The sequence below is a fragment of the Stylophora pistillata genome, chromosome 1 (assembly GCF_964205215.1).
Source record: "Stylophora pistillata chromosome 1, jaStyPist1.2, whole genome shotgun sequence".
Classification (NCBI taxonomy): domain Eukaryota; kingdom Metazoa; phylum Cnidaria; class Anthozoa; order Scleractinia; family Pocilloporidae; genus Stylophora; species Stylophora pistillata.
Window position 1 is genome coordinate 30591213 of NC_142519.1, and position 24121 is coordinate 30615333.

A 24121-nucleotide genomic window follows, 5' to 3' on the forward strand; every position below is an offset into this window, starting at 1 on the left:
TTAACTGAACGAGGCAAAGAATTCCACGCTATTGCAGACCTATGTCTAAAAGACAGTCTTCCAACATTAGAGTTTGGTAGCTCCAGAGTTAGTTTTAAATTGTCCCTCATATTTCGTATATTTGGACTTTTCCTAATAATTGTTACAACCTGCTCAGGATTGATCCCATAAAAAGCTTTGTGTGTCAGAGAAAGGAGCCTCATCTTATAGAAATAACTTATGGATTTCTAAGAAGACGGTATCACTGATTGGGAATTAGTACCTCCGTGTTGTTTGAAGATAACCTTGGCAGCCCTCAGGTGAATCTTCTCTAAAACACCTAACTTTGCTTACCCCATACAAAAAATTCCATAAGTGATGCTTGGTAAAATTCCCTTAAAATATATGGACTCCAAGATATGAGAGAGAGGGCTTTTGAACCTGCGCAGTTGCTTTACCTTCTTGACCATATATATTGATAGATCTTTGATGTGGGGTCCAAGCTTAACTTCTTGTAAATCATAAACCCAAGATAGTATGACTTGTTGACAAAGTTAATGGGATGACCAACCAGTTTGACTGGTCTTAAAGGACCAATGAAAGCATTACTGTTAAGAAGCATAACCTCAGTTTTATCGGGATGAATTGTTAAACGTTCCTGCTACACCACTTAGCTATATCAGTTAAATAAGTTTGGATCTTAGGGCCGACATCATCAATGGAATTGCCTATACAATATAGAGTTGTGTCATCAGTAAACATTTCCATCTTTCCACAACCAGGCACTTCAGGCAGATCATCGACGTAAATACTAAAAAGCGTGGGGCCAAGTACTGTCCCTGGGGTACGCCAAACTTGACGGTCACTTCATTAGATCTTTGCCCCTTAACCTCAACAAACTGTTTTCTCTCACATAAGTAATTTTCAATCAGATTGTTTTGGTTCCCTGATAATCTAAAGGCTTGGAGTTTGAGGGCCATCGTGTTATGACAAATGTAATCAAATGCCTTTATTAAAGTCTATAAACAGTACCCCCACAGTTTTGTTTTTATCCAGTTCGTGTCTCCAAACTTCAGTAAGGTGCAGCATTAAGAGTTCTGTTGACCTGCCAGTTTTAAAAATCCACTGGCTTTTGTTGGACTTGTTTAAATGGCAGTTAATGGAATCTCCTGTTATGCCCTCGTACACTTTGCTAGGAATAAACAATAGAGAAATAGGCCTAAAGTCACCTCTTTAAGAGCTATGTAACTTTTTGGGTACAGCTTTCCCTTTACTCAGCTTCCATCGAGGAGGGTAAATTGGGGATTTTAAACTTACTTCCATCACATAAGACAGGCCAACTGCTACAGCATCTCCTTCAAGTTTGAGTCCCCTTGAGGTAATGTTGTAAGGGCCACATTCTTTTCCAGGCTTAACTCTTTTATCGATCACCCTTTTAATCTTGTGGACATTAAGTTGTACTGGCTCAATAGTAGGTGTAATTTGGTAAATGTGCTGATGTTCATTACCACTGGTATCTGTTAGAATATCATTTGCAAGCCTCTCACCAACTTTAGAGAAGAAGTCATTGAAACTGTCAGCCTTGTGTTTAAAATTTATTGTAATAATTCCATCCTCATTTTTTATTGCACTCATATTGCCTTTTGATTTGCCATGCATTTCACCGGCGTACCAACCTCCAAAAGTCACCTGAGCTCTTTGCACTTTAAAATTTAACTTTCCAATATTCAGCTTCAGCTTCTCTCGTGATCTTAGTTACAAGATTACGTTTTTTGCTATACCGTTTCCATGCATCTGTATCACTTGGGTTCCTTTGAACTTTTCTTAACAAGATATATCTCCTATTCATCTCCTTGATGATATTGCTATTCATCCACATCAGTCCATTGGTGCGAACCTTTACTTTACAGGATTTTAAACGCTCATTCATTATGTATTTATACAAATACTCACAGGCCCAAGCAACATAACCCACATCATCAAAAGTTCCACAAATACTCCAGGGTGATGTATCGAGGTCCTGTCTGAGATGGTCAGAGTTAAGGCTCTTAAAATAAGTCACTTATTTAATCACAGGACTTGACTTTTGCCTTCGCAAATTCACCAAAGCATATTCAAGATGGAGATCAGAAATCCCTGGGTCATGACCGCTTGCAAGTTTCACCTTGGATTTGTTGGATGTAAAGATCAGGTCTATGGTTGTGTTTGAAGATTCCGTAATCCCACTCGGTTCTTCAATCACATTCTCTAAACCAAAATGTGTAGCCACTTTTAACAAGCGCTTCCCCATACTTGTTTTGATATTGGAGTCAAAGTCATCCATGATCATAATGTTGAATATTATCAACCAAAGATCGTCCAAGATTGTTTAGAGCTTGTAGAAGAACTTACCGTGGGTTGGAGGACTGTAGAAGGTTCTTGTAGAAGGCACTTCAGCCACACGCGATCGGAAAAGGATGCTGCTATAACCTAAAGATTTAGGAGAAAAGAAAACAGATCTGGAAACACATTACGTTATACTAACTAATGCTATTAAAGCTAAACCCCAACGTTGTTTTTAATCTGTGCTACGAAAGAAATAATGATAATGATAGCATGAAATAGAGCTTCACGACTTCTTTTAGTTGTTAAACTATAAAATGAAACGTACTGTGTTAATGATAAACGAAGGAAAGAAAGATGAACGAAAACTGAAAGAAAGCTGAATCACTCAAATATACCTAAACTGTGGAAAAAAGAAAAAAAAAGGCGAAGTGTTAGTGACCACCCAAAAATCCAGTTTCGATGCCGGGCTATTTCTCGTTCGCATTCTTTTCGCTTTTTTTTTTTTTTTTAAAAAGATGGAATGTCTACGAAAGGCAGACTATAATTTTTTCTTTAACTGATAAGAACTCTCATTGATCTTGTTATTTTCTTGTTTTTTTCTTTCTTGTCTTTTTCGTATGGCGCGAACCACATAATCTCTGGAATTTTAGGAAATTTGCAGTTCGACCGGAATATGGTGTTTCATTCTTTTTCTCTTTCTTACTCTCCTTCTTTCTTTCTCCCTTTTTTCTTTATTTCTTTCCTCGAAAACTTCCCGAGTTCACAAATTAAACTCGACAATTTTTCCAGAACATGACCGCTCTCGCTCGCCCCAGGCTCCCTCCCAAATCGAGGCACGATTGCAAAATCGAGGCTCGATTGGAAAATCGAGGCTCGATTGGAAAATCGAGGCTCGATTGGAAAATCGAGGCACGATTGCAAAATCGAGGCTCGATTGCAAAATCGAGGCACGATTGAAAAATCGAGGCTCGATTGGAAAAACGAGGTTCGTATGTCGAAGCTTGGCAAAACGAGGAATCGTGGTCGTTTTTGATCAGGGGCTTTTGGGATCATTCACGGTTTCCGGGAAACGAGCCCAAAAGCCCCTGATCAAAAACGACCACGATTCCTCGTTTTGCCAAGCTTCGACATACGAGCCTCGATTATCCAATCGAGCCTCGATTTTGCAATCGTGCCTCGATTTTGCAATCGAGCCTCGATTTTGCAATCGAGCCTCGATTATCCAATCGAGCCTCGATTTTCCAATCGAGCCTCGATTTTCCAATCGTGCCTCGATTTTCTAATCGAGGCTAAATACGGGAGGGAGCCTGGGGCGAGTGAGAGTGGTCATGTTCTAGCAAACTTGTCGTCGCAAACTCAGGACTGTTTTGAAATTTTAAAAAGAACGCGAGAGGGAGAAAGAATATTTTTACACTGCTAAAGAGATGGAGGAAATGGTCCTAAGGTAAGCATTGGTTTCTTCTGGTACATTGTTTTACCGGAGGGTGTTTGTTCCTACTTGCTGCTTCATAGTTTTCGGTTACGTAAGCTCGATAGATTTTCGCGTTCCAATTTTAATTGGTCATTTTTAGCCAAAAAAGGAACATAACTCTTAGGAAATGTTAAAATGGTTTGGACAAAAAAGACTGAGTAGAGGATGAGTAAAACTAACATTCCGGCACCAGAATTCAAGACAGTCACGCGTATGCATAGCTACCAGCTGACATTCATATTAGTGGGAATGGAAAAAAACAAAAGCAAAATTTTCTCATCTTGCAAACAAATGGTAAGAAGAATAATGTTAACTATACTTATGTCCATTTTCCAAGACCATAATAGCTCAGCAGCATTTCATGGAACATGTGAAAGTGTGGTGGGATACTATAATTTTTTTGAAGCTAAATTTGTTATCCAATTTTGTGTTTCACTCATTCTATTCAGATAATTTTGTGAAACACAATCATACTGTGATATTTTTTATAGCAGAGGAATCTATTTTAAATCAAAATTGACTAAATGTTCACAAATGAATGAACGTTGGAGGTTTTTAAAGAAACTGTGGTGCTGTGTCAGTGGGGGTAGATTAATTAAGATGAAATTGTAACCTGGCCACCCTGAAGATTCAAAAAGCTGACGTTTTGAGCATTAACCCTTTGTCAGAGTTAAGGGCCAATACTTGAAACTTCAGCTTTTTGACTCTCTACAGTACAGTGGCTAATTTATAATTTCAACTTAGTTGATATAACCAAATTAAATGTTGACTAGTAAGATTAACATGGACTTGACAATTAAGTTAAAAGAAATTAATTCTTATGAATTAATTTGATAGTTCAGAACAAATAAGATTCCTAAAATGTTAAATATTAACTTTGTAATAGATCCACCAAACTAATCAACTGTAAAAGCTATGACACAACTGCAACAGTTCACTTTTAACAAAATAGTCAAGTGCTTGTTGAGCTGACCTTAATTTTCATATAGCCTGACCTAGCGCACTTTATTGACTGAAAAAAAAACCTTAATCCTTATCTGCGATCATGACTAAAAAAAAAAAAGCAAGACATTTTTGATATTAGTAACTGAATTGAATATTTTAATACCTATTAATTTAATAAATACAAGTTGATTTTACCATTGTAAATAATAAACTTAACATCAAATCTGCCATGTTTGTTGTTTAAGTTGAACCTGCTCTACATGAAATAAAATATCAAAATATCCACGGGTAAATTAAAATAAAGGTGTGACTAACTAGGGACATTTTTTTGGTTTGCATGCTTATGGATCATCTTCAAAATATGAACAAGTTTTAACTTCTTGCCACAATTTTTTATATATACATATATATGTATGTACTGTATAATGTAATTTTAACTTTGCCTACTCTTCAGTGCAAGGCAAGAATTAAGCCAAGGGGTCCCTACTCTAGATATTAAATCACTGTGCTCTCACCCAAGGAAGCCAATTTCACACCTTTCAGTAAAGTAAACATGGTTGTGGTTAAGGTTTATAGTTTCATAGAAGCCTAAATTTTTGCACTCTTTTAGAAGTCTTCTATATTGCATGTGCAACATCAACTATTAAATTCAAATCATAACTAGTTCCAGTATTCGATCTAGTTCATGTTTTTGTTTCATTTATTTGGAATATTCTATTCTGACACTAAATGAAATGGTTGTGGACTCTTACTGATGTAAAAACAGACTAAAAAACAAAGAAACAAACAAAAAGCAAGTTACCTCATATATATTAAGTACTTCCAAAGCAGCTGGCAATAATTAAAGAAAACCAAAAAAAAAAAAAAAATGTGCTTACTATCCTTAGATGAGGGCACAATATTAAGATGACTAGCATTTCAGATTACGTGGGTATGAGTACAATTTTAGTATGAGCCTACTTAGACATTTTGCATATGTTGATTTACTGATCGTTTGATGCTTCATTTGTTGTCTTTGTTCTTGTGTTTATGTTTTGTTATGAAACAAGGACAAAAGCTTAGTGTTTTTCAAGCAAAAGAGAATGGCAGTTGAACCTGAAAACATGATTTGAAGTTGAATCAGTTACTTGGGGTCAGAAAGCATGAAATGAAAAATATATTTTGCTGTTTTTTGACATCGTATATTCAAGATTGGTCTGTAATTTTTTAAAATAAGGATTCCACTTTATGATGAATTGTTTACCACAATAAACAACTAAAACCTTGAAAAGCATAAAGACTCTGACATACTGGTGATGGTTTGAATGATGTCAGTTCTTGGAAGTTTGAAGATCATAGTTTGACCCAGACCATTTGTTTTTCAAATGACCCAATATAAAATGTCATGCAATACATATGACCCACTTTGACTAAATTCTAAACTGAACACTTTTAGTTCCTTATAACACCAACCATATTTACATTAGGAACTGAAGTTTTGGGCTCTACACTTGTTGTTTATCATCAAAACAAAGAACATTTTTAACTTGTTGCTTTATAGCAGCCTCTATTGAACAAATTTTGAAGGACTCTAGCCAGCCTCTACCATTTTTGATGACCATGAAAATAATTATGTGAAATGTATGGGAAAGTGAAATTTTATTGCATTGTCCCAAGTTGTGTTTCTGGAAGTCTTTTAAATTACCCTAAGCAGTTTGATTGTGCATTTTTATATTTGGATCTGCTCTACATGAAATAAAATATGAAAACATCCACAGGTAAACAGAAATAAAGGTGTGGCTGACAAGGGTCCTTTTAAAGTCTTTTTAAACTTTTAACATTCTGGGTGATTTTCCACCATTGGCTTTTTTCTTTTTGAGGTTGTTCTCCTGTCCTTCTTTTTCCTTTTCCTTTCATGTTTAACATGTTCGTTCCCCTCTTCATCTTTACGTTCCCTCTTTTTCTCTTCTTCTGTGTGCTCCCTCACTTCCTCTTCTTTCTTTTGCTCCTTTTTCTCTTCTACTTTCTTCTCCTCCTTGTTGATGTCTACACAACTTTCCTCTATTTCTTGTCCTTCTTCTGGGGAAAAAGTTATAATTTTAGACATTGTAGGCTGACCAGTAATTTTCTTTTTCTTGCTGTTGACTCTCAATCATATATTTCTCTGATAATTATATTGTCCCAGTTTGGAGGGAAATGCTTTATAGATTGCCAGGTTAAGTAGGGGCCTTAGTTAAAAGGGTCAGTAGGAAATTTCCATAATCCATGGTCTCCAGGTCAAGAATATACATTTCCATGTTCTTTCAATATCTTCTAATAGAGTCTAATCATTTTGTTCAACCTTCTGATTAAATTCTTTTGTAGCTCTAATGACATCCTTATGCCATGTTATCCTCTAAAATGCAGTAGGATGCCAGTGGATCAACTATCATCAGAGATGGCCACTTTTACCAACATTAAAATCAGTATCCTTACTGGTTGGTAAAATACTGGTTATTTTACTTATTAGATAATATGCTTCTCACCTGCTTGTGCAAAAATAATTCCAGATGTACCTGGTAGTGGTTCCTGAAACAAGATAAAAAGTAAAGGGAAGTATGCCATCCACAAGAGTCACGTGTAACTTACTTTTAACAACAAGGGACAATGGCAAAAACCAAGATGCCACTGCCTCAATCTCTTACTTTCCTTTATAACCATGACTATTATAACGTAGATATAGTATTATAAAATTAAATAGTACTAATGAAATGTACATGAACTAATCTAATTACATGACCTCATATTTCAATGGCAAATTAAAATAGGGCATTCAATACCTTTACTAAACACACTTGGAAAATGATGTTACTAACATGATCTCTATTTACTTAGTTATTTAGGTTGATAAGTTGTTTACATTATAGCATGACCCTTATTTAAAACTATAGTGATAATAGATACTGTCAGTTGTTCCACCTTGCTGTTGTTAATATTATTTGGTCAGGTGTTGATGTTAGTGTTATGCAGGAGGAAGCCATGACAGTTCATTTTGTTCAGTTGTATGTATATTGACATATCTTAAATTATTTTGGTTAAAATGAGAACTAGATCACATGAAGATCATTAAGTAAGTCTGCACAAAATAATGCTTCTCGCAAAGAACCTTGTCCCAAGGGACCCGTCAGTCTGCCCCACGTGTTGCGACTCACGAAGAACCTCATCCCAAGGGACCTTTAAGTCTGCCCCAAGTGTCGCGGCTCACGAAGAACCTCGTCCCAAGGGAACTTTCAGTCTGCCCCAAGTGTCGCGGCTCACGGAGAACCTCGTCCCAAGGGACCAGTCAGTCTGCCCCAAGTGTCGCGGCTCACGAAGAACCTCGTCCCAAGGGAACTTTCAGTCTGCCCCAAGTGTCGCGGCTCACGAAGAACCTCGTCCCAAGGGACCCGTCAGTCTGCCCCAAGTGTCGCGGCTCACGAAGAACCTCGTCCCAAGGGACCTTTCAGTCTGCCCCAAGTGTCGCGGCTCACGAAGAACCTCGTCCCAAGGGACCCGTCAGTCTGCCCCAAGTGTCGCGGCTCACGAAGAACCTCGTCCCAAGGGACCTTTCAGTCTGCCCCAAGTGTCGCGGCTCACGAAGAACCTCGTCCCAAGGGACCTGTCAGTCTGCCCCAAGTGTCGCGGCTCACGAAGAACCTTGTCCCAAGGGACCTTTCAGTCTGCCCCAAGTGTCGCGGCTAACGAAGAACCTTGTCCCAAGGGACCCGTCAGTCTGCCTAAGTGTCACGGCCCACAAAGAACCTCGTCCCAAGGGACATGCGAGTTTTTTAAGTTTAAGTCAACTTTTTTTGGTCAATGATCTATGGAACATACAATGCAATATGTTATGGTAGGGTTTTCATAATGTAGCATACTACCAATAATTTTACGTGACATTTTAATGTGCACTACTTCCCTTACCTCATTTGTTTTGCTTGTGTTCGAATCTTCATCTGTCAGGAGGAGAACTAGTCTCAGTATGTAAAAATACACAATTTAATATACCTATATTTTACTATAATTGCTCAAGCAATACAGGTGATGATGATTTATCCAGTAAATTACAGAATTGTGTGGCGACTCTCATTGTTTATCAGGTAACAAATATGAAATTAATAAGCCCTCAACACATAACTTAACATATGACCAGTGTTGATTTTTGGCATTAAGGCAATTTCTTCTGAAATTTTTTAAAGAAAGATTTTATCTCTGTTTTTAGGAACATCATGTAGTCCTAATGTTTGTCCTTATTTTCTGCTTATTATCACTGAGCAAGGCAGATTACCAGTAATTTTCTTGTTGGGTTGCATTACCTTTGCTAAGACTGGGTCTGCTTTTCATGCATGTTCAGTATCATTTGAAGGTACTTCATTTTTATTCTTTACATTGTTTTTTTTCATTTTTTGGTAATTACTAGTTTAATACATAATATTTGTATTCCTCACCTAGTATTGTGGATGAAGGGTCACCCTCCAACTGCAAATCGGGAATATTTCCTTGGAATGTCACCTGCAGGCAAAATGAGGAAAGCCATCATGTGACCCAGAATTAACATTTCTTATTTCCTTACCATTAACAATTTCAAAATTTATGCTTAACTCTATGAATAAAACTCAGGTCATAACCCAAACTTTCAACCTGGGTATACAAAATGAATAGTCAAAAAAGATGATTTTGTCTTTTAATAATAATCAAACTGAAAAATTAGGCTGTGTGGAGAAAGAAACGGTTTATACTAAAGACTGGCTATGGTGATAAGAGCTTTCCAGTTTACTTCTTCAATAATACACATTCTTTTTTTCTGTTTTGATCACTTGTGCCATTTTGCTTCATGTCACACACTCATAGGCAGATAATTTGCAGCAAATTGACCAGTCCGAGCATACACTTTACTTAATATGTGGTGTTGTATCATACATTCAAAGATAAGTTGTTACTATGTGTATTCACTTTTTTCTAACCTCTGATCCCAGAAGGGATTTAATCTCTGCCTCATCCTGGATTAAAAAAAAAAAACAAGTTAACAGAATCAAAGATAAGGTTTAATACATAAATTCCACAGTATTTACCAGGGTAGCTGTTTGAACACTTTACAACTGTGACTTTCAAACCTCATGCAGGCACATTGGTGAATATGCAAGCAAAAATCCCCTCAAAATTCATACTTGTATTATGTATCTCATAATGATTAATTTTGTGTGCTAAGAAATACCAGGAGATAGCATATCATTTGCCATATTTTTTCCACCACCTCTAAAAATCAGGATTAAAAGGGTATTTTGAACAAATTTGAATTCACCAAACGCATTCCATTTGCCTTCTTGAAATAACACAAGTATATTTTAGACTCCAACTCCAGATTTCTAGTACTGTAGTTGTTATTTGTTTTATGCAATATTATTATTTACTTACTCTCTCATGAATATGAAGCACCTCTGGTCTCTCCAAGAGGTCTCCATGTTTTACCACTTCCCTACCTCTTTGGATAGAGAAGTGTAATGGGAGAGCATTGTTGGAGCCTGCCCAGTCATATACTTCCTATATCATTTAAACAGGAAAAAAGGTTAGATTTCTTTTTATAAAAAGCTATCTGCCAATCACTGTATGTCTACATAATTTTACCAAAGTGCTATTTACAGTTTAATAATTTGTATCATTGTTTATATGTACCTGGAAGAAGGCACCTTTGATGAACTGGCGCTCTTCCTTGCCGTTTGAGTGGCGGAGGATGATTTTCACTTTCTCTTTTTTTTCTTCCCGACTGACATCTGTAACTCTGGCTTGTCGGGCTTTCCTTATCTTGCTTGATTCTTTAATCTTACAGAATAAATACATGACAACCTCAGTAATATTTCATTGATAATGTAGAAAAAAGATCTTGAAATTTCTGCTGCTAAGTCTTAAAAGAGAAAGTGGTAATTATAGCAGTTTTTTTGGTAACAAGTATTATTTATGTTGAATCACTTCATTTCACTCATTTCCTTTCCTGTTTGGGGATATGTCTCTGAAACTTGGGCCATACTTTGATGGCTGGTGCTTGTTTTGGCTCCTGAAGTCTTAAAGGAAGCCTTCTAAAAATAATCCTCATTTCATTGCCTGACTTTCTCCTAATGTGTTCTTTATTTTTGTTTATTTCCAACAGGTAATCATGCCACGATTGACATAATTGATATTGGCATTATTTGTGCTATGTAAGTATTTGGGAAAAGCTATTTACCTTGTCATCCTCTATTGCCTTTTGCAATGCACTCTCCTGCTCCTTCTTAGGTGAATGAACGATCCTGCTCTAACCTCTCCCTATTGGAAACAATGAATAACTTATGGTGAATCTCACCAGTGTTCACTTTGATTTGCTGCATCTGTCTGGATAATCAAAACATATTAACCACATAATTTGCATACACCTAGGGTTTTTTAATGTTTGTTAATTGCGAACAAGACATTGTTTGAAACAGCTTAGTATCTGATGTATGAATAACACATCAGACTTGAGCTATATGAGTTTATGAAAATTTTCTGTAAGATCATAAGATTGTCAATGGGTAACAAGCTGGAAATAATTATTTCTACCTTTATCTTATCGAATATTAAAGACCTCTTACCATTCCCTTGTGAATGCATCCACAGCATCTGCTGCCCTTTTTACTGCATCCACCACATCTTCCTTTGTTGCCAATTTTAGGTTGTCTCCTTGTTATAAGAATCCAAAATACAACAATTTTGTTTCCAGCCATCTTTAAGTCAAATCAGATCAATATTAACCTATGATGTTCAATTTTTAAAAAGGGGCCAAAAAGACATATTAAAACAATTTACCAAAAAGTGGCAACATTTATGCAAGGTCAAACTGGTATGTAGGTAGTATACTGGTGCCTGATGATGGCTTGGGATATTGTACATGACTGCAAGTCAACCTTAAAATTAAAGAGTACATTATCTTTAAATTAATATAAGACTTAAGGTAAGGGAAGCGCTTTTAAAGCAATGGGAGTTTTTCCTCAAACTTCGTAGTGTTTATTGTTTGTTTTGACTTGTGCCCACACATAGTGATGACATTAAAATTGAATGAATACAGACTGACTTGCAGGCATGGGATCCTTTTCAAACATTCCAAACTGAACGTTATTTGCCAAGAAAAGCTTATTACTATTATCAATACAAAATTCCCTTCATTAACATTTACCAACCTTTTCAACAAATTGTATTTTGAGGCTATTTACATTCTTAAAATGCTCACCACAAAAACGCTCTATGAGGATAGGCTGAGAAGTTGTGGGTGCCATTATGAGTAAATCGGACCCTGCACTTCCAAATTTTCTTTTCACTGTCATAAAAAATAACATAAAATGGTAAGAAGAGTTTGAGAACATTGACAATTATGGGCATTCTTGCATCTATTATTGGTGCGTAGAGGTTGTTATGGGGCACTAAATATAGCATAAGGAAACACAACATAGACTAGAAGATAACAGGATATTTTGATATGCTCAGTACTACAGAAAGTAAAACACCCTATTATAAGTACATCCTGGAAGGGAACAGGAGATGTCAACATCCCTTAATAATGAAGAAACATATCTTTGCACACACTCTTTACAGTACACAATATCAGTACTTCAGATGTATCCATTTTTAAATATTAGTAAAGTGTGAGAATTACATTACAATCTTGATGTTTAGCCATTAAGACATAGGAAACTTTTTTAACTTTGACCTTTTTGTCTCGTATCTCAGTAAACATCCAAAACACGGATAGTAATTCAATACCTTCTCTCCCAGATCTCGATTTTTCTTTAGTTATCCAAAAGTATAACTTTCCATGATTGATTCCATGTAGAATATTCAGAATCCTGATGATTTAAGAGAGAGATAAACATATTTGATTACTAATTAAAATTAATTACTACTTAATGTGAAATATAGCATGCATGCATCATACAGTGGATATTAAGAATCTTGAATACCCTTTGTGATGTTTGTGAGTGATGTTTGTGTGTGATGTCTGTATTTCAAATTATAATGTAATTTATGTTTGAAAACACAGAAACCAGTCAGTTGGAGTAACCTTCTATGTACAAAAAAATTGTCATGTGGGTACACATTGCACCAGGTAAGCATGGTCACTTTTGATGTCTCCATGTGTTTTTAAGTTATATACACAGAAAAGTTTAAAGGCACGGTTCATGCATATGTCTCTCAATAAGAAAAACTAACTATTATGAACTATGATATTAACCTACTTATTTTGTCACTGTGACTTAGTGTAATCAGAAGCTGTTTCTGCGGAGTGCAGCCTGCTTTTAGAGATAAAAATAACCTTTTATTAACTATTGATAGTCACCTTATCACATCAGGTATGTTGTCACCTTCTTGTAGGATCACTGTAACCATGCTTCTCTGGTCAGACCTGGCCTGGTGACACATCTAGATACACAAATTTATAAATTAAAGTAGAGCTACATTTAATGTTATTTCTTTTGGTGTTATGATGCAACACAGTGCATTGTTGCAATGCATGCATCAGGACTATATGTCACCTAGAGAAATTAAAGTTGACAGACAGTAACTATAGTATACTTTTCCAAATGGGTCTGTTCCTCAGCAAGTGAAATTGACATATGACAAATGTGGCTTCACAAAAGTTTACAGGCTATTTTTATTTCAAATGTGACTGCTAATATATTTTACTTCTCATTAACTCAACACATTGACACCTAGGCATGCTAACTGTATTTATTTACAACAGTTTCCTTGGAAATTGCAAGCCATCCGGGCAAACATAACATCGCTATTTAACACAAACCTCCTCATATGTCAAGTTCAAAAAGATTGGTAGGAGAATATCCTCATGGGCTGATGCTACCTCCATCAGCACTTGTTCACAGTAAAGCACATCCCATGGTCTGTCCACACACCATTGCACTGCAAAATTATTATATTGTGGTCTACAAATAGTAGTGGTATTCAATCGAACTGTCATCCTTTAAGGACATCTGTGTCAAAATCTTCTAAGGGTTGGGTTTTTTTCAAACTCTTCTTCCATTTTCCTTCTTGAAATAACAAGTATATTTTAGACTCCAATTCCAGATTTCTAGCACTTTTGTTATTTGTTTTATGCAATATTATTATATACAAATAGTAATGGTGTTCAATTGAACTGTCACCATGAAGGACCTGTGCCAAAATCTTCTAAGGGTTGTTGTTTTTTTTTTTTGTTTTGTTTCCATTCCCCAACTCTTGCTGTAGTTTGAAATATGAATCAGACAGCTACATAGGGTATAAGCAAGGTTAAGCTTTCTATTTTAGGTTCGAATGCTACTTTTGGCATGAATATTGTTTTGTAACTGGTGGAAATTTATCTAATGTCATCATCCAGGGAGAGCCCTGCATGTAATTGCATTAAATTATTGACAATAATTCCAACATACCTTGATTATTCAGATCCAGAACTGCTAAGGAACTCATAAATTATTGAAAATATTATTAAATTATTGACAATATTTCCAACATACCTCGAGTATTCAGATCCAGAACTCCTAAGGAACTCATATCCTCTTCTACAACCCCAGCTTAAATGTAATGGCACAAAATTGAATGAATTTCAAGAACATTACTTATTGTGCATTACTTCATGCTACAAAACTGCACGAGTCAGTCAGTCTATCCGTCTATATCACACTGTACTCTACCATAATACTGTAGATTATCCTATTCTTCATCAACAGGAGACCCAATTGTTCATCTCTCTTGTTTTTCAATTAAATTATTGAGTAAATAAAATTATGTTCAAGCTAATCCCACTTTGGCTTTTTTAAGTGTATCTGTTTTTTAATCCATTTTATAGAAACATACCTGTTTCCCACTGTTCTGTGCCAGTTAAATGACATGCTATAATAAATGTAAAAAAATATATGGTGTAAAAATTTCCTCCTTTTTGATTTAATTTCTTGATCAGTCCCACATAAATATTGTTGATTTACATCATACCTAATGTGTAAATCTGACTTGGCTTACTTTTTTAGGGCACTTTCTCAGTGTTAAGACTTAAAACACTGGCTTTTAATAGTGCTCTGTAAATTTGCCTTATAAATGGTATTACATGATACAATTTGAAATCATCTATGTAAACTATCTGCAGTTTTAAACTTGATTTCTAGTGTAATGTGCATGCTTTTTTCAGAAAATATCCTTACCCACCCCGGAGATAACTATTAGATATTCCAATCTGGATTGGGTTTTTGGTCTGCAATAGCCAAAGATCATGATTTTGGTGGGGGGGGGGGGGGGGGGTTATAGAGGAAAAATAAAAAAAAAACAGCATTTTGATGCTCTTTAATCATTCACCATGGTATTACCTGAGTCAACATTTACTGGGTTACTAGCTAAATAGCTCCTGTCGAGGTCACTGGTATCCATGTCATCAAAAGCAGAAACACCATTTGTTCAAAAAACAACACAACGCCATTTTGAATTGTGTCACATCATAATCATATACGGGCAGATGGGTCACCTGCTTCCAGTCAAGATGCAAATGGAAGATTGAATAAAAAACATTAACTAAGTTTATAACTAGTGTGCAAATCAATCAAACACTTACATTCACTTGTAGGCAATGTCAAGTCCACTTGATTAACAACACCACTTGCCACCCTTGCTTCATCACTGGAAGTCCCTGGCTGGATGACTGAGTTTGTCACACTTGTTTGAGATGAGCTGGGATTTGGGTGAGTGGTTGATTGTTGAGAAAGCGAGGAAGGGTTGGAATTGAGCTGAGCAGAGGAAAGGGAGGTTTGGGATTGGTTTGTGGAGGGTGGGTTAGAATTAGGCTGAGCTAGGAAAATGGAGGGCTGGAATTGGTTGGTGGATGGTGGGTCTGAATTGGGCTGCCCAGGGTGATGGGAGGGATGGGATTGGTTTGTGGAGGGTGGGTTTGAATTGGGCTGAACAGAGGGAAGGGAGGGTTGTTGGTTTGTAGAGGGTGGGTTGGAACTGGGCTGAGCAGAGGGAAGGGAGGGTTGTTGTTGGTTTGTAGAGAGTGGGTTGGAACTGGGCTGAGCAGAGGGAAGGGAGGGTTGTTGTTGGTTTGTAGAGGCTGGGTTGGAACTGGGCTGAGCAGAGGGGAGGGAGGGTTGTGGTTGGTTTGTAGAGGGTAGGTTGGGATCGGGCTGAGCAGAAGGAAGGAAGGCTTGTGATTGGTTTGTGGAAGAATGGAGGGAGGCAGCATTGGAAGTGGGATTCATTTGAAGAGAGAGAGAAGGATGGTTGGGATTGGTAACTCCTGGTGTTGGTATGGACTCAGGGTTAGGGTTAGATCCTGAGATGAAAAATAAAACAAAGAATTTAAATCAGCCATTTGAATTACCATTAAAATAGTGGAAAGATGCGAGCATTACTAGTTTTTTATTGATAAATCTATGACAAACAAATATTGAAAATTTTTATGAGGCAAAGATCCTTATTGCCAGTCGGCCAATCAGTGGTAATAAACATTAAAAGGGTAAATATTGAAAAATTAGAATTTATATATCAAAGTTTTTATTTCTCAGCAGATTAATTGGGTTATGTTGTTGCTTTTGTCTTTCAAAGACCACTGGTGATTTTCTTTTTAATTGCAGCGAAAATGTATTTCCACTTCAAGGAGGCTGTTATTTCCAGAACGCTGTTATTGCAATTCTAACAGGCATTTGTGGGTACTGCAGCCATATATTTTACTCCACTACAGTTATATTCATGTCAACATGCAAATTTGCTAAAGACCAGCCTTTGCAGCACAGTTATCTTGTGGCTTTGCCAAAATTGGCTTTTACTATCTTTACTTATGGGTCATATGACACAGATGTGTATGCACTTAATGCGATCTTTTGGTGCTGACTGCAATGACACAAACCCTTGATTGATTATTAAAGTTTACACTAACCTCCATTTCTCGGGTGTTGCAAAACCATGTATATGCGCCTGGAATTGGAACTCCCCTTGCCATAAATTCTAAATATTTCCTTGGCGTCTGGTATGCCTCTGTAAACTTTTTCCATTTTGCTCCCACGGCTCGTAGACTTGTATAGACGAATTCTATGGAAAGGAAAGTTCAACATCGACACTACGTACAGTTTACAGTGGCTATATGAAATAACATTTCAATTCACTAAATAGTAAATAAAGTATGGGGCAAATCTAAATAGAGATGATCAATGATAAGTTTCTAGACTTGTTTGGCGTGTATTATTCCAGTCCATATTCCCCTCTACTCCTTTACCCACTCCCCCTGCCTCAATGATTAGCCTCCTGTCAATCTGGAAATTCTAGTAGAGATTCCTGCTTTCCTTAATTAAATAATTTTACCAATTGCCTGTTTTCACTGTGTAACCATTGCACAGGTAAAGTCAAGAATAGAAGAGATAAAAAAAGTTAAATATCGAAACAGTCTCGGTAAGATTCAGATCTGTGCGTAGTTTAGGGCGATAAGTATTCTGATCAAACTGAAAATCCGTTTAAAATGTAAGTCTTCGAGTAACGACTGATAATTCCTTTCTTTTTTAATTTTGATGACGTTGCGTGAAATGACTCTAAATGGGGTGGATCAGGATAACTTTCGGCCCAACCTTACACGTGTTATAAAAGGTGCTGTTTTTATATATTACGTGCACATTTAACTCCATTGCAGGCCTTACATTCGTAGCAAGTTCACTGCTCATACTTTGGTTTTAATGAATGATCCGAAGCAAATAGCTAAAGTATAAGTGGTAAATTTTGAATCCTTTGTCGCGTGGCTAAAATTTGAATTGTTTTGCTCTACCTGGGTTTTACGTGACCACACACTTCTCAGTTTACATTCACTATTCAATGCAAACAACCTGCATGCGGGATAAAGTGCTTTGGTACTTAACCTACCTATCCAAGTCAACAGCCGCAAGTCCAGCAAAATTTTCCTTGACCAGCTCTTTTATCTGTGCACTCGAATAGTTGCCTCCAATTTTAATGTCTTTCACTCTACCCTCGCGATTCAGCAGTACCCACGGATTTCCACGCGGTGTACACTTCGCCTTTCCCTTCAGCCATACGAACACTTTACTCGTTGACTTTGCTATCGGCTGAGGTGACCCGCAATCGCTTCCAGAGCTTGAATCGCCTGAATCTCCCATGTTCGAATATCCTTGGTCAATTCAGTCAAGTGATTTATTGATGGAATCCAAACGAACAGGCCCTTTTTTGTTCTGCCTTAAAAGCACGAGTCCGGCACGTGAGTAAGAAAACCGAAACCAATCAACTTCATTGTTGGGGGGGCCCAGTGGAGTAATATACCAAAAGACTATTTCCGCTATCACACATCACTTTTGGGTAAAGTAAAGGTTTTGAGCCTTCCCGAACCACTCAAGAAGTGGCGTTAGTTAGGGGTTTAAGTCTATTCGCACAACTCTTTATTCCTTACATTTCGATTACGCAAAAGAAGAAAAAACCGCTGGCAGTGGTTTGGAAAAGGAAGAAGGTGGGAGGTGGAAAAATCAACCAGCCATCGCTCAATAAAATGAATAAGAAAACTGATACCAATCAACTTCATTGTCGGAAGGGAGGGGGGCCCCAGTGGGATGTTATACTAAAACACTATTTCCGCTATCACATCACTATTGTATATAGTAAAGGTTATGAGCGATAAAAATACTCGAAACTTTTCCAAACCACTCTAGAAGTTGCGTTAGTTAGGGGTTTAAGTGTGTTCCCGGAGTGCGCAACAAAAAGAAACCGCAGGGGTTTTGAAAAAGAAGACAGTTGGGACATGGGCGTCCAAAGTAGTAAAGCTCACGTCTAGAGGAGAAATGTATTATTATTTCATGGAAACGTCACCCGTTGTGTGACCCGGTGTTAATTTATTCGAGGAACCGTTGAGAATTTGAATGCGTCATAAGGAATGGGGAACGAAATATGGTCGATTTACAACACTAAGTATTCCGAAATACGAACATGTTAAACATAAGAATGACAAAACTTAGTCACTCCTAGTATGTCCGACGTGGTTTTTGGTGATTTCTGCAGTTTTTGCCTTGCTTTGCAAAGTCGTTTTAAAACAGGTAGAACAGTGATAGCATAGCCATCGTCTTCCCACCCCTTGAGTAGTACTCAAAGTGCTGATAAAATACTAGGCTAAGGACCAGTCAATGAGACAGGCGTTACAAAAAAATATGAAAATTAAAAAATTAATCACACACTCGCGATTCAGGAGCTAGCCTGCTATCACAACAAATTTCAAGGAGTTTGAGTTTGGTGATTATAATTTATTAGGTAGAATAATTTTCTGAAAGTAGTTTCTGAGGCATTTGTATATTCCCCGATCCTTCAAATTCTCGAGCCTCCTGATAACTTTACCGAAAGCGGTTTCTTTACCCCAAGACGAACTGCACTGAATTCTTTGTCCGATTTTTTCGCAGCCTTTGATGACTTTGATTGATTTAACTTGCTCTTATGTTTATTAGAAGTTTAAGAAATCGGAATTCCACTGTACTCTTTATCGCCTTGTTCCTGGCCTCAAAAACTAAATTAACCTAAATTACGTAGTTACTATATTGCGAGGCTAAAACAGGCAAAAAATTACCAATCACATTATCTAGACCTCGCCATTGCCACCACATCCTATCATCAAGGTACGACTGAAGGCAATCACGTGCTATTGGCCCACACGGATTCTGTTTCTTGGGTGTGTACCCCTGCCAGAGAAAACCTAATTTTGAAAACAATTGTTTAAGTTAAAAAGGCACTGGGGACACAATACTAAAACAATGAATTGAAAAAGAATTGTCTTTATAATCGTAGGTCTGCAAACACAACAAGTAATAATAAAGGTTTTAATTAAAATATGCTGCTTTGAAAAGATAACAATTACAATAGGCGCTTTAGCGGCAAGCTTTTAAATCAAAAAGAAAGGATTCTGCTAGTGCTTAGAGACTCGAGCAAAAAAAAGATGCTGATAATATAAGGTCAGTCTTCAGTTTTCCTAAAGAAACGGAGTCCTCAAAATGAAGAGGGAATTGGGAGACTAAAATGGCACTGTAGTGACAAGATGCTAAAACAATGAATTGAAACAGACATGTCTTTATTAACATAGGTCTCCAAACACACAAAGTGATAACAACAAAGCTTTTAATTAATTAACAATGAAAAGATAAATATTACAAAAGGCACTTTAGCGGCAAACAGAATTGAAAGTATGCCGCCAAAGTGCGAATTGATAAAGGGTTCTGGAAGAGCCTTAGGACTCAAGCCCCAAAAAAAGAAATGATGCTAAAACAAAGATTCGTTTATTGAAAAATACTGTCTTCCAAAATAAAAGCTACAAAAGGCCCTTTAGAGGCAAAATCAATAAATTGAAAAAGGAGTCTGAAAGAGCCTTAATTAAGACTCAAGGAAAAAGAACTCAAGTGAGAAAGCACACTAGGTGATAGTAACAAAGGCTTTGTGTATTAAAAAAATACTGTTTTCCAACACAAATTTATCTTACAAAAGGCACTTTAGCGGCACGCTGCAAGATCAATAAATTGAAAAGGATTTTGCTACAGCCTAAATACTCAAGGGAAAAGAACAGAAGTGTGGAAACACACGAGTTGATAGTAACAAAGGCTTTTTGTTTTAAAAACTACTGTTTTCAAAAGCAAATCTTACAAAAGGAACTTAGCGACACGCTGCAAAATCAATAACTCGGAAAAGGATGCTGCTATAACCTAAGGAAGTTTGCAGATCGACCTATTTGAAAGATTTGTTTATTTAAAATTACTGTCTTCTTTAGTGGCAAAATCAATAAATTGAAAAAGGATTCTGCCAAAGCTTAAAGACTCAAGGAAAAAGAACTTAAGTGAGAAAACACAATGGGTCATAGTAACAAAGGCTTTGTGCATTCAAAATACTGTTTTCCAACAAAAATTAATCATACAAAAGGCACTTTAGCGGCACGCTGCAAGATCAATACATTGAAACTGAAGGATTCTGCTAGAGCCTAAAGACTCAAGGAAAAGGAACTCAAGTGAGAAAAAACAATAGGTGATAGTGACAAAAACTTTGTGTATAAAATACTGTTTTGCGAAACAAATCTTACAAAAGGCAATTTAGCGGCATGCTGCAAGATCAATAAATTGAAAAAGGATTCCTCTAGAGCCTTAATACTCAAGAGACGAGAACACAAGTGTGAAAACACAATAGTTGATACATACCTACATACATACATAGATAATTTATTTGGTAACGCAGGTTGGTTACTGGCAGCATTAAGCTGATGTGGACCTGCGACAAATCTAGCTTCTATTTAAGTAAAGTAATTAAAAAAAAAGTAGAAAAATCCTAGCATAAATTAAAATGTGAGTAGTGATTCAAACTGGTTTATAATCCTAGCATAAATTTCAATAGAGGTAGTAAGATAAAATTCCTAAAGATATTTACAATTTACCAAATCCTTGTTGCCAACTAGAGCAGTTTGATTAAAAGATATCTTTTCAATAATTGTTGAAAGAGAACGGAGTTTGTTCTTAAATCTCTTATTATCCTCTACGTTCTTAACTGAACGAGGCAAAGAATTCCACGCTATTGCAGACCTATGTCTAAAAGACAGTCTTCCAACATCAGAGTTTGGTAGCTCCAGAGTTAGTTTTAAATTGTCCCTCATATTTCGTGTATTTGGACTTTTCCTAATAATTGTTACAACCTGCTCAGGATTGATCCCATAAAAAGCTTTGTGTGTCAGAGAAAGGAGCCTCATCTTATAGAAATAACTTATGGATTTCTAAGAAGACGGTATCACTGATTGGGAATTAGTACCTCCGTGTTGTTTGAAGATAACCTTGGCAGCCCTCAGGTGAATTTTCTCTAAAACACCTAACTTTGCTTACCCCATACAAAAAATTCCATAAGTGATGCTTGGTAAAATTCCCTTAAAATATATGGACTCCAAGATATGAGAGAGAGGGCTTTTGAACCTGCGCAGTTGCTTTACCTTCTTGACCATAGACATTGATAGATCTTTGATGTGGGGTCCAAGCTTAACTTCTTGTAAATCATAAACCCAAGATAGTATGACTTGTTGACAAAGTTAATGGCATGACCAACCAGTTTGACTGGTCTTAAAGGACCAATGAAAGCATTACGGGTAAGAAGCATAACCTCAGTTTTATCGGGATGAATTGTTAAACGTTCCTGTTACACCACTTAGCTATATCAGTTAAATAAGTTTGGATCTTAAGGCTGACATCATCAATGGAATTGCCTATACAATATAGAGTTGTGTCATCAGTAAACATTTCCATCTTTCCACAACTAGGCACTTCAGGCAGATCATCGACGTAAATACTAAAAAGCATGGGGCCAAGTACTGTGCTTGGGGTACGCCAAAATTGACGGTCACTTCATTAGATCTTTGCCCCTTAACCTCAACAAACTGTATTCTCTCAGATAAGTAATTTTCAATCAGATTGTTTTGGTTCCCTGATATTCTACAGGCTTGGAGTTTGAGGGCCATCGTGTTATGACAAATGTAATCAAATGCCTTTTTAAAGTCTATAAACAGTACTCCCACAGTTTTGTTTTTATCCAGTTCGTGTCTCCAAACTTCGGTCAGGTGCAGCATTAAGAGTTCTGTTGACCTGCCAGTTTTGAAAATCCACTGGATTTTGTTGGACTTGTTAAAATGGCAGTCAATGGAATCTCCTGTTATGCCCTCGTACACTTTGCTAGGAATAAGCAATAGAGAAATAGGCCTAAAGTCACCTCTTTTAGAGCTATGTAACTTTTTGGGTACAGCTTTCCCTTTACTCAGCTTCCATCGAGGAAGGTAAATTGGGGATTTTAAACTTACTTCCATCACATAAGACAGGCCAACTGCTACAGCATCTCCTTCAAGTTTGAGTCCCCTTGAGGTAATGTTGTAAGGGCCACATTCTTTTCCAGGCTTAACTCTTTTATCGATAACCCTTTTAATCTTGTGGACATTAAGTTGTACTGGCTCAATAGTAGGTGTAATTTGGTAAATGTGCTGATGTTCATTACCACTGGTATCTGTTAGAATATCATTTGCAAGCCTCTCACCAACTTTAGAGAAGAAGTCATTGAAACTGTCAGCCTTGTGTTTAAAATTTATTGTAATAATTCCATCCTCATTTTTAATTGCACTCACATTGCCTTTTGATTTGCCTTGCATTTCACCGGCGTACCAACCTCCAAAAGTCACCTGAGCTCTTTGCACTTTAAAATTTAACTTTCCGATATTCAGCTTCAGCTTCTCTCGTGATCTTAGTTACAAGATTACGTTTTTTGCTATACCGTTTCCATGCATCTGTATCACTTGGGTTCCTTTGCTTTTCTTAACAAGACATATCTCCTATTCATCTCCTTGATGATATTGCTATTCATCCACTTCAGTCCATTGGTGCGAACCTTTACTTTACAAGATTTTAAACGCTCATTCATTATGTATTTATACAAATACTCACAGGCCCAAGCAACATAATCCACATCATCAAAAGTTCCACAAATACTCCAGGGTGATGTATCGAGGTCCTGTCTGAGATGGTCAGAGTTAAGGCTCTTAAAATAAGTCACTTATTTAATCACAGGACTTGACTTTTGCCTTCGCAAATTCACCAAAGCATATTCAAGATGGAGATCAGAAATCCCTGGGTCATGACCGCTTGCAAGTTTCACCTTGGATTTGTTGGATGTAAAGATCAGGTCTATGGTTGTGTTTGAAGATTCCGTAATCCTACTCGGTTCTTCAATCACATTCTCTAAACCAAAATGTGTAGCCACTTTTAACGAGCGCTTCCCCATACTTTTTTGATATTGGAGTCAAAGTCATCCATGATCATAATGTTGAATATTTTCAACCAAAGATCGTCCAAGATTGCTTGGAGCTTGTAGAAGAACTTACCGTGGGTTGGAGGACTGTAGAAGGTTCTTGTAGAAGGCACTTCAGCCACACGCGATCGGAAAAGGATGCTGCTATAACCTAAAGATTTAGGAGAAAAGAAAACAGATCTGCAAACACATTACGTTATACTAAGAAATGCTATTAAAGCTAAACCCCAACGTTGTTTTTAATCTGTGCCACAAAAGAAATAATAATAATGATAGCATGAAATAGAGCTTCACGACTTCTTTTAGTTGTTAAACTATAAAATGAAACGTACTGTGTTAATAATAAACGAAGGAAAGAAAGATGAACGAAAACTGAAAGAAAGCTGAATCACTCAAATATACCTAAACTGTGGAAAAAAGAAAAAAAAAGGGCGAAGTGTTAGTGACCACCCAAAAATCCAGTTTCGATGCCGGGCTATTTCTCGTTCGCATTCTTTTCGCTTTTTTTTTTTAATAAAAAGATGGAATGTCTACGAAAGGCAGACTATAATTTTTTCTTTAACTGATAAGAACTCTCAT

General features: G+C 36.8%; 4 protein-coding genes across 9 annotated transcripts in view; 2 read left to right on the forward strand and 2 right to left on the reverse strand.

Moving 5' to 3' along the window:
* The window catches only part of LOC111331773 (putative leucine-rich repeat-containing protein DDB_G0281931), an 81393-nt gene that overhangs the window by 20271 nt on the left and 37001 nt on the right, over positions 1-24121 (forward strand). The window lies entirely within an intron of this gene.
* LOC148742070 (uncharacterized) lies at positions 3615-16893 on the forward strand. Of its 2 annotated transcripts, XM_088747722.1 has the most exons (6): positions 3618-3748; positions 7064-7176; positions 10860-10908; positions 12762-12827; positions 15327-15441; positions 16333-16893. In XM_088747722.1, exons 1-5 carry the CDS (start codon positions 3729-3731, stop codon positions 15403-15405), a joined length of 327 nt encoding a protein of 108 aa, XP_088603848.1. In that variant the 5' UTR covers positions 3618-3728; the 3' UTR covers positions 15406-15441; positions 16333-16893. The 2 variants fall into 2 exon arrangements, with proteins under 2 accessions (XP_088603853.1, XP_088603848.1); XM_088747727.1 differs by lacking the exon at positions 12762-12827 and having other exon boundaries at positions 3615-3748.
* LOC148742071 (uncharacterized) lies at positions 6342-10676 on the reverse strand. Of its 4 annotated transcripts, none has more exons than XM_088747704.1 (7): positions 10388-10676; positions 10130-10255; positions 9679-9714; positions 9163-9226; positions 8639-8670; positions 7225-7267; positions 6342-6775 (listed from the first exon to the last, which is right to left on the reverse strand). In XM_088747704.1, the coding sequence occupies exons 1-7, from the start codon at positions 10550-10552 to the stop codon at positions 6534-6536; spliced, it is 708 nt and encodes a 235-aa protein (XP_088603830.1). In that variant the 5' UTR covers positions 10553-10676; the 3' UTR covers positions 6342-6533. The 4 variants fall into 4 exon arrangements, with proteins under 4 accessions (XP_088603830.1, XP_088603824.1, XP_088603820.1 ...); XM_088747698.1 differs by having other exon boundaries at positions 6342-6778; XM_088747694.1 differs by having other exon boundaries at positions 8639-8685.
* LOC148742072 (uncharacterized) lies at positions 10397-15305 on the reverse strand. 2 transcript variants are annotated; one of them, XM_088747714.1, is made up of 10 exons: positions 15073-15300; positions 14570-14605; positions 14230-14286; positions 13521-13639; positions 13059-13141; positions 12485-12567; positions 11955-12041; positions 11320-11407; positions 10935-11014; positions 10397-10534 (listed from the first exon to the last, which is right to left on the reverse strand). In XM_088747714.1, exons 1-9 carry the CDS (start codon positions 15131-15133, stop codon positions 10981-10983), a joined length of 648 nt encoding a protein of 215 aa, XP_088603840.1. In that variant the 5' UTR covers positions 15134-15300; the 3' UTR covers positions 10397-10534; positions 10935-10980. The 2 variants fall into 2 exon arrangements, with proteins under 2 accessions (XP_088603840.1, XP_088603843.1); XM_088747717.1 differs by lacking the exons at positions 10397-10534; positions 10935-11014; positions 11320-11407 and adding an exon at positions 11436-11631 and having other exon boundaries at positions 15073-15305.

Bases quoted from the DNA above. Each gene is read 5' to 3' on its own strand.
- LOC148742071 (XM_088747690.1), bottom strand. From the start codon at position 10,552: ATGTATTTATTCTGTAAGATTAAAGAATCAAGCAAGATAAGGAAAGCC. The intron at 7,268-8,638 runs GTAAGGGAAGTA...ATCTTGTTTCAG, and splicing joins ACACAAGCAAAACAAATGAG to GAACCACTACCAGGTACATC. The intron at 6,779-7,224 runs GTGAGAAGCATA...CTTTTTCCCCAG, and splicing joins AATTATTTTTGCACAAGCAG to AAGAAGGACAAGAAATAGAG.
- LOC148742072 (XM_088747714.1), bottom strand. From the start codon at position 15,133: ATGGATACCAGTGACCTCGACAGGAGCTATTTAGCTAGTAACCCAGTA. The intron at 11,408-11,954 runs GTGAGCATTTTA...TCTTATAACAAG, and splicing joins CCTCATAGAGCGTTTTTGTG to GAGACAACCTAAAATTGGCA. The intron at 11,015-11,319 runs GTAAGAGGTCTT...TGTTTCCAATAG, and splicing joins GATGCATTCACAAGGGAATG to GGAGAGGTTAGAGCAGGATC.
- LOC148742070 (XM_088747722.1), top strand. From the start codon at position 3,729: ATGGAGGAAATGGTCCTAAG. The intron at 3,749-7,063 runs GTAAGCATTGGT...ATTCTTTTGTAG, and splicing joins ATGGAGGAAATGGTCCTAAG to CTCTAATGACATCCTTATGC. The intron at 10,909-12,761 runs GTAAGTATTTGG...TTGAAAACACAG, and splicing joins ATTGGCATTATTTGTGCTAT to AAACCAGTCAGTTGGAGTAA.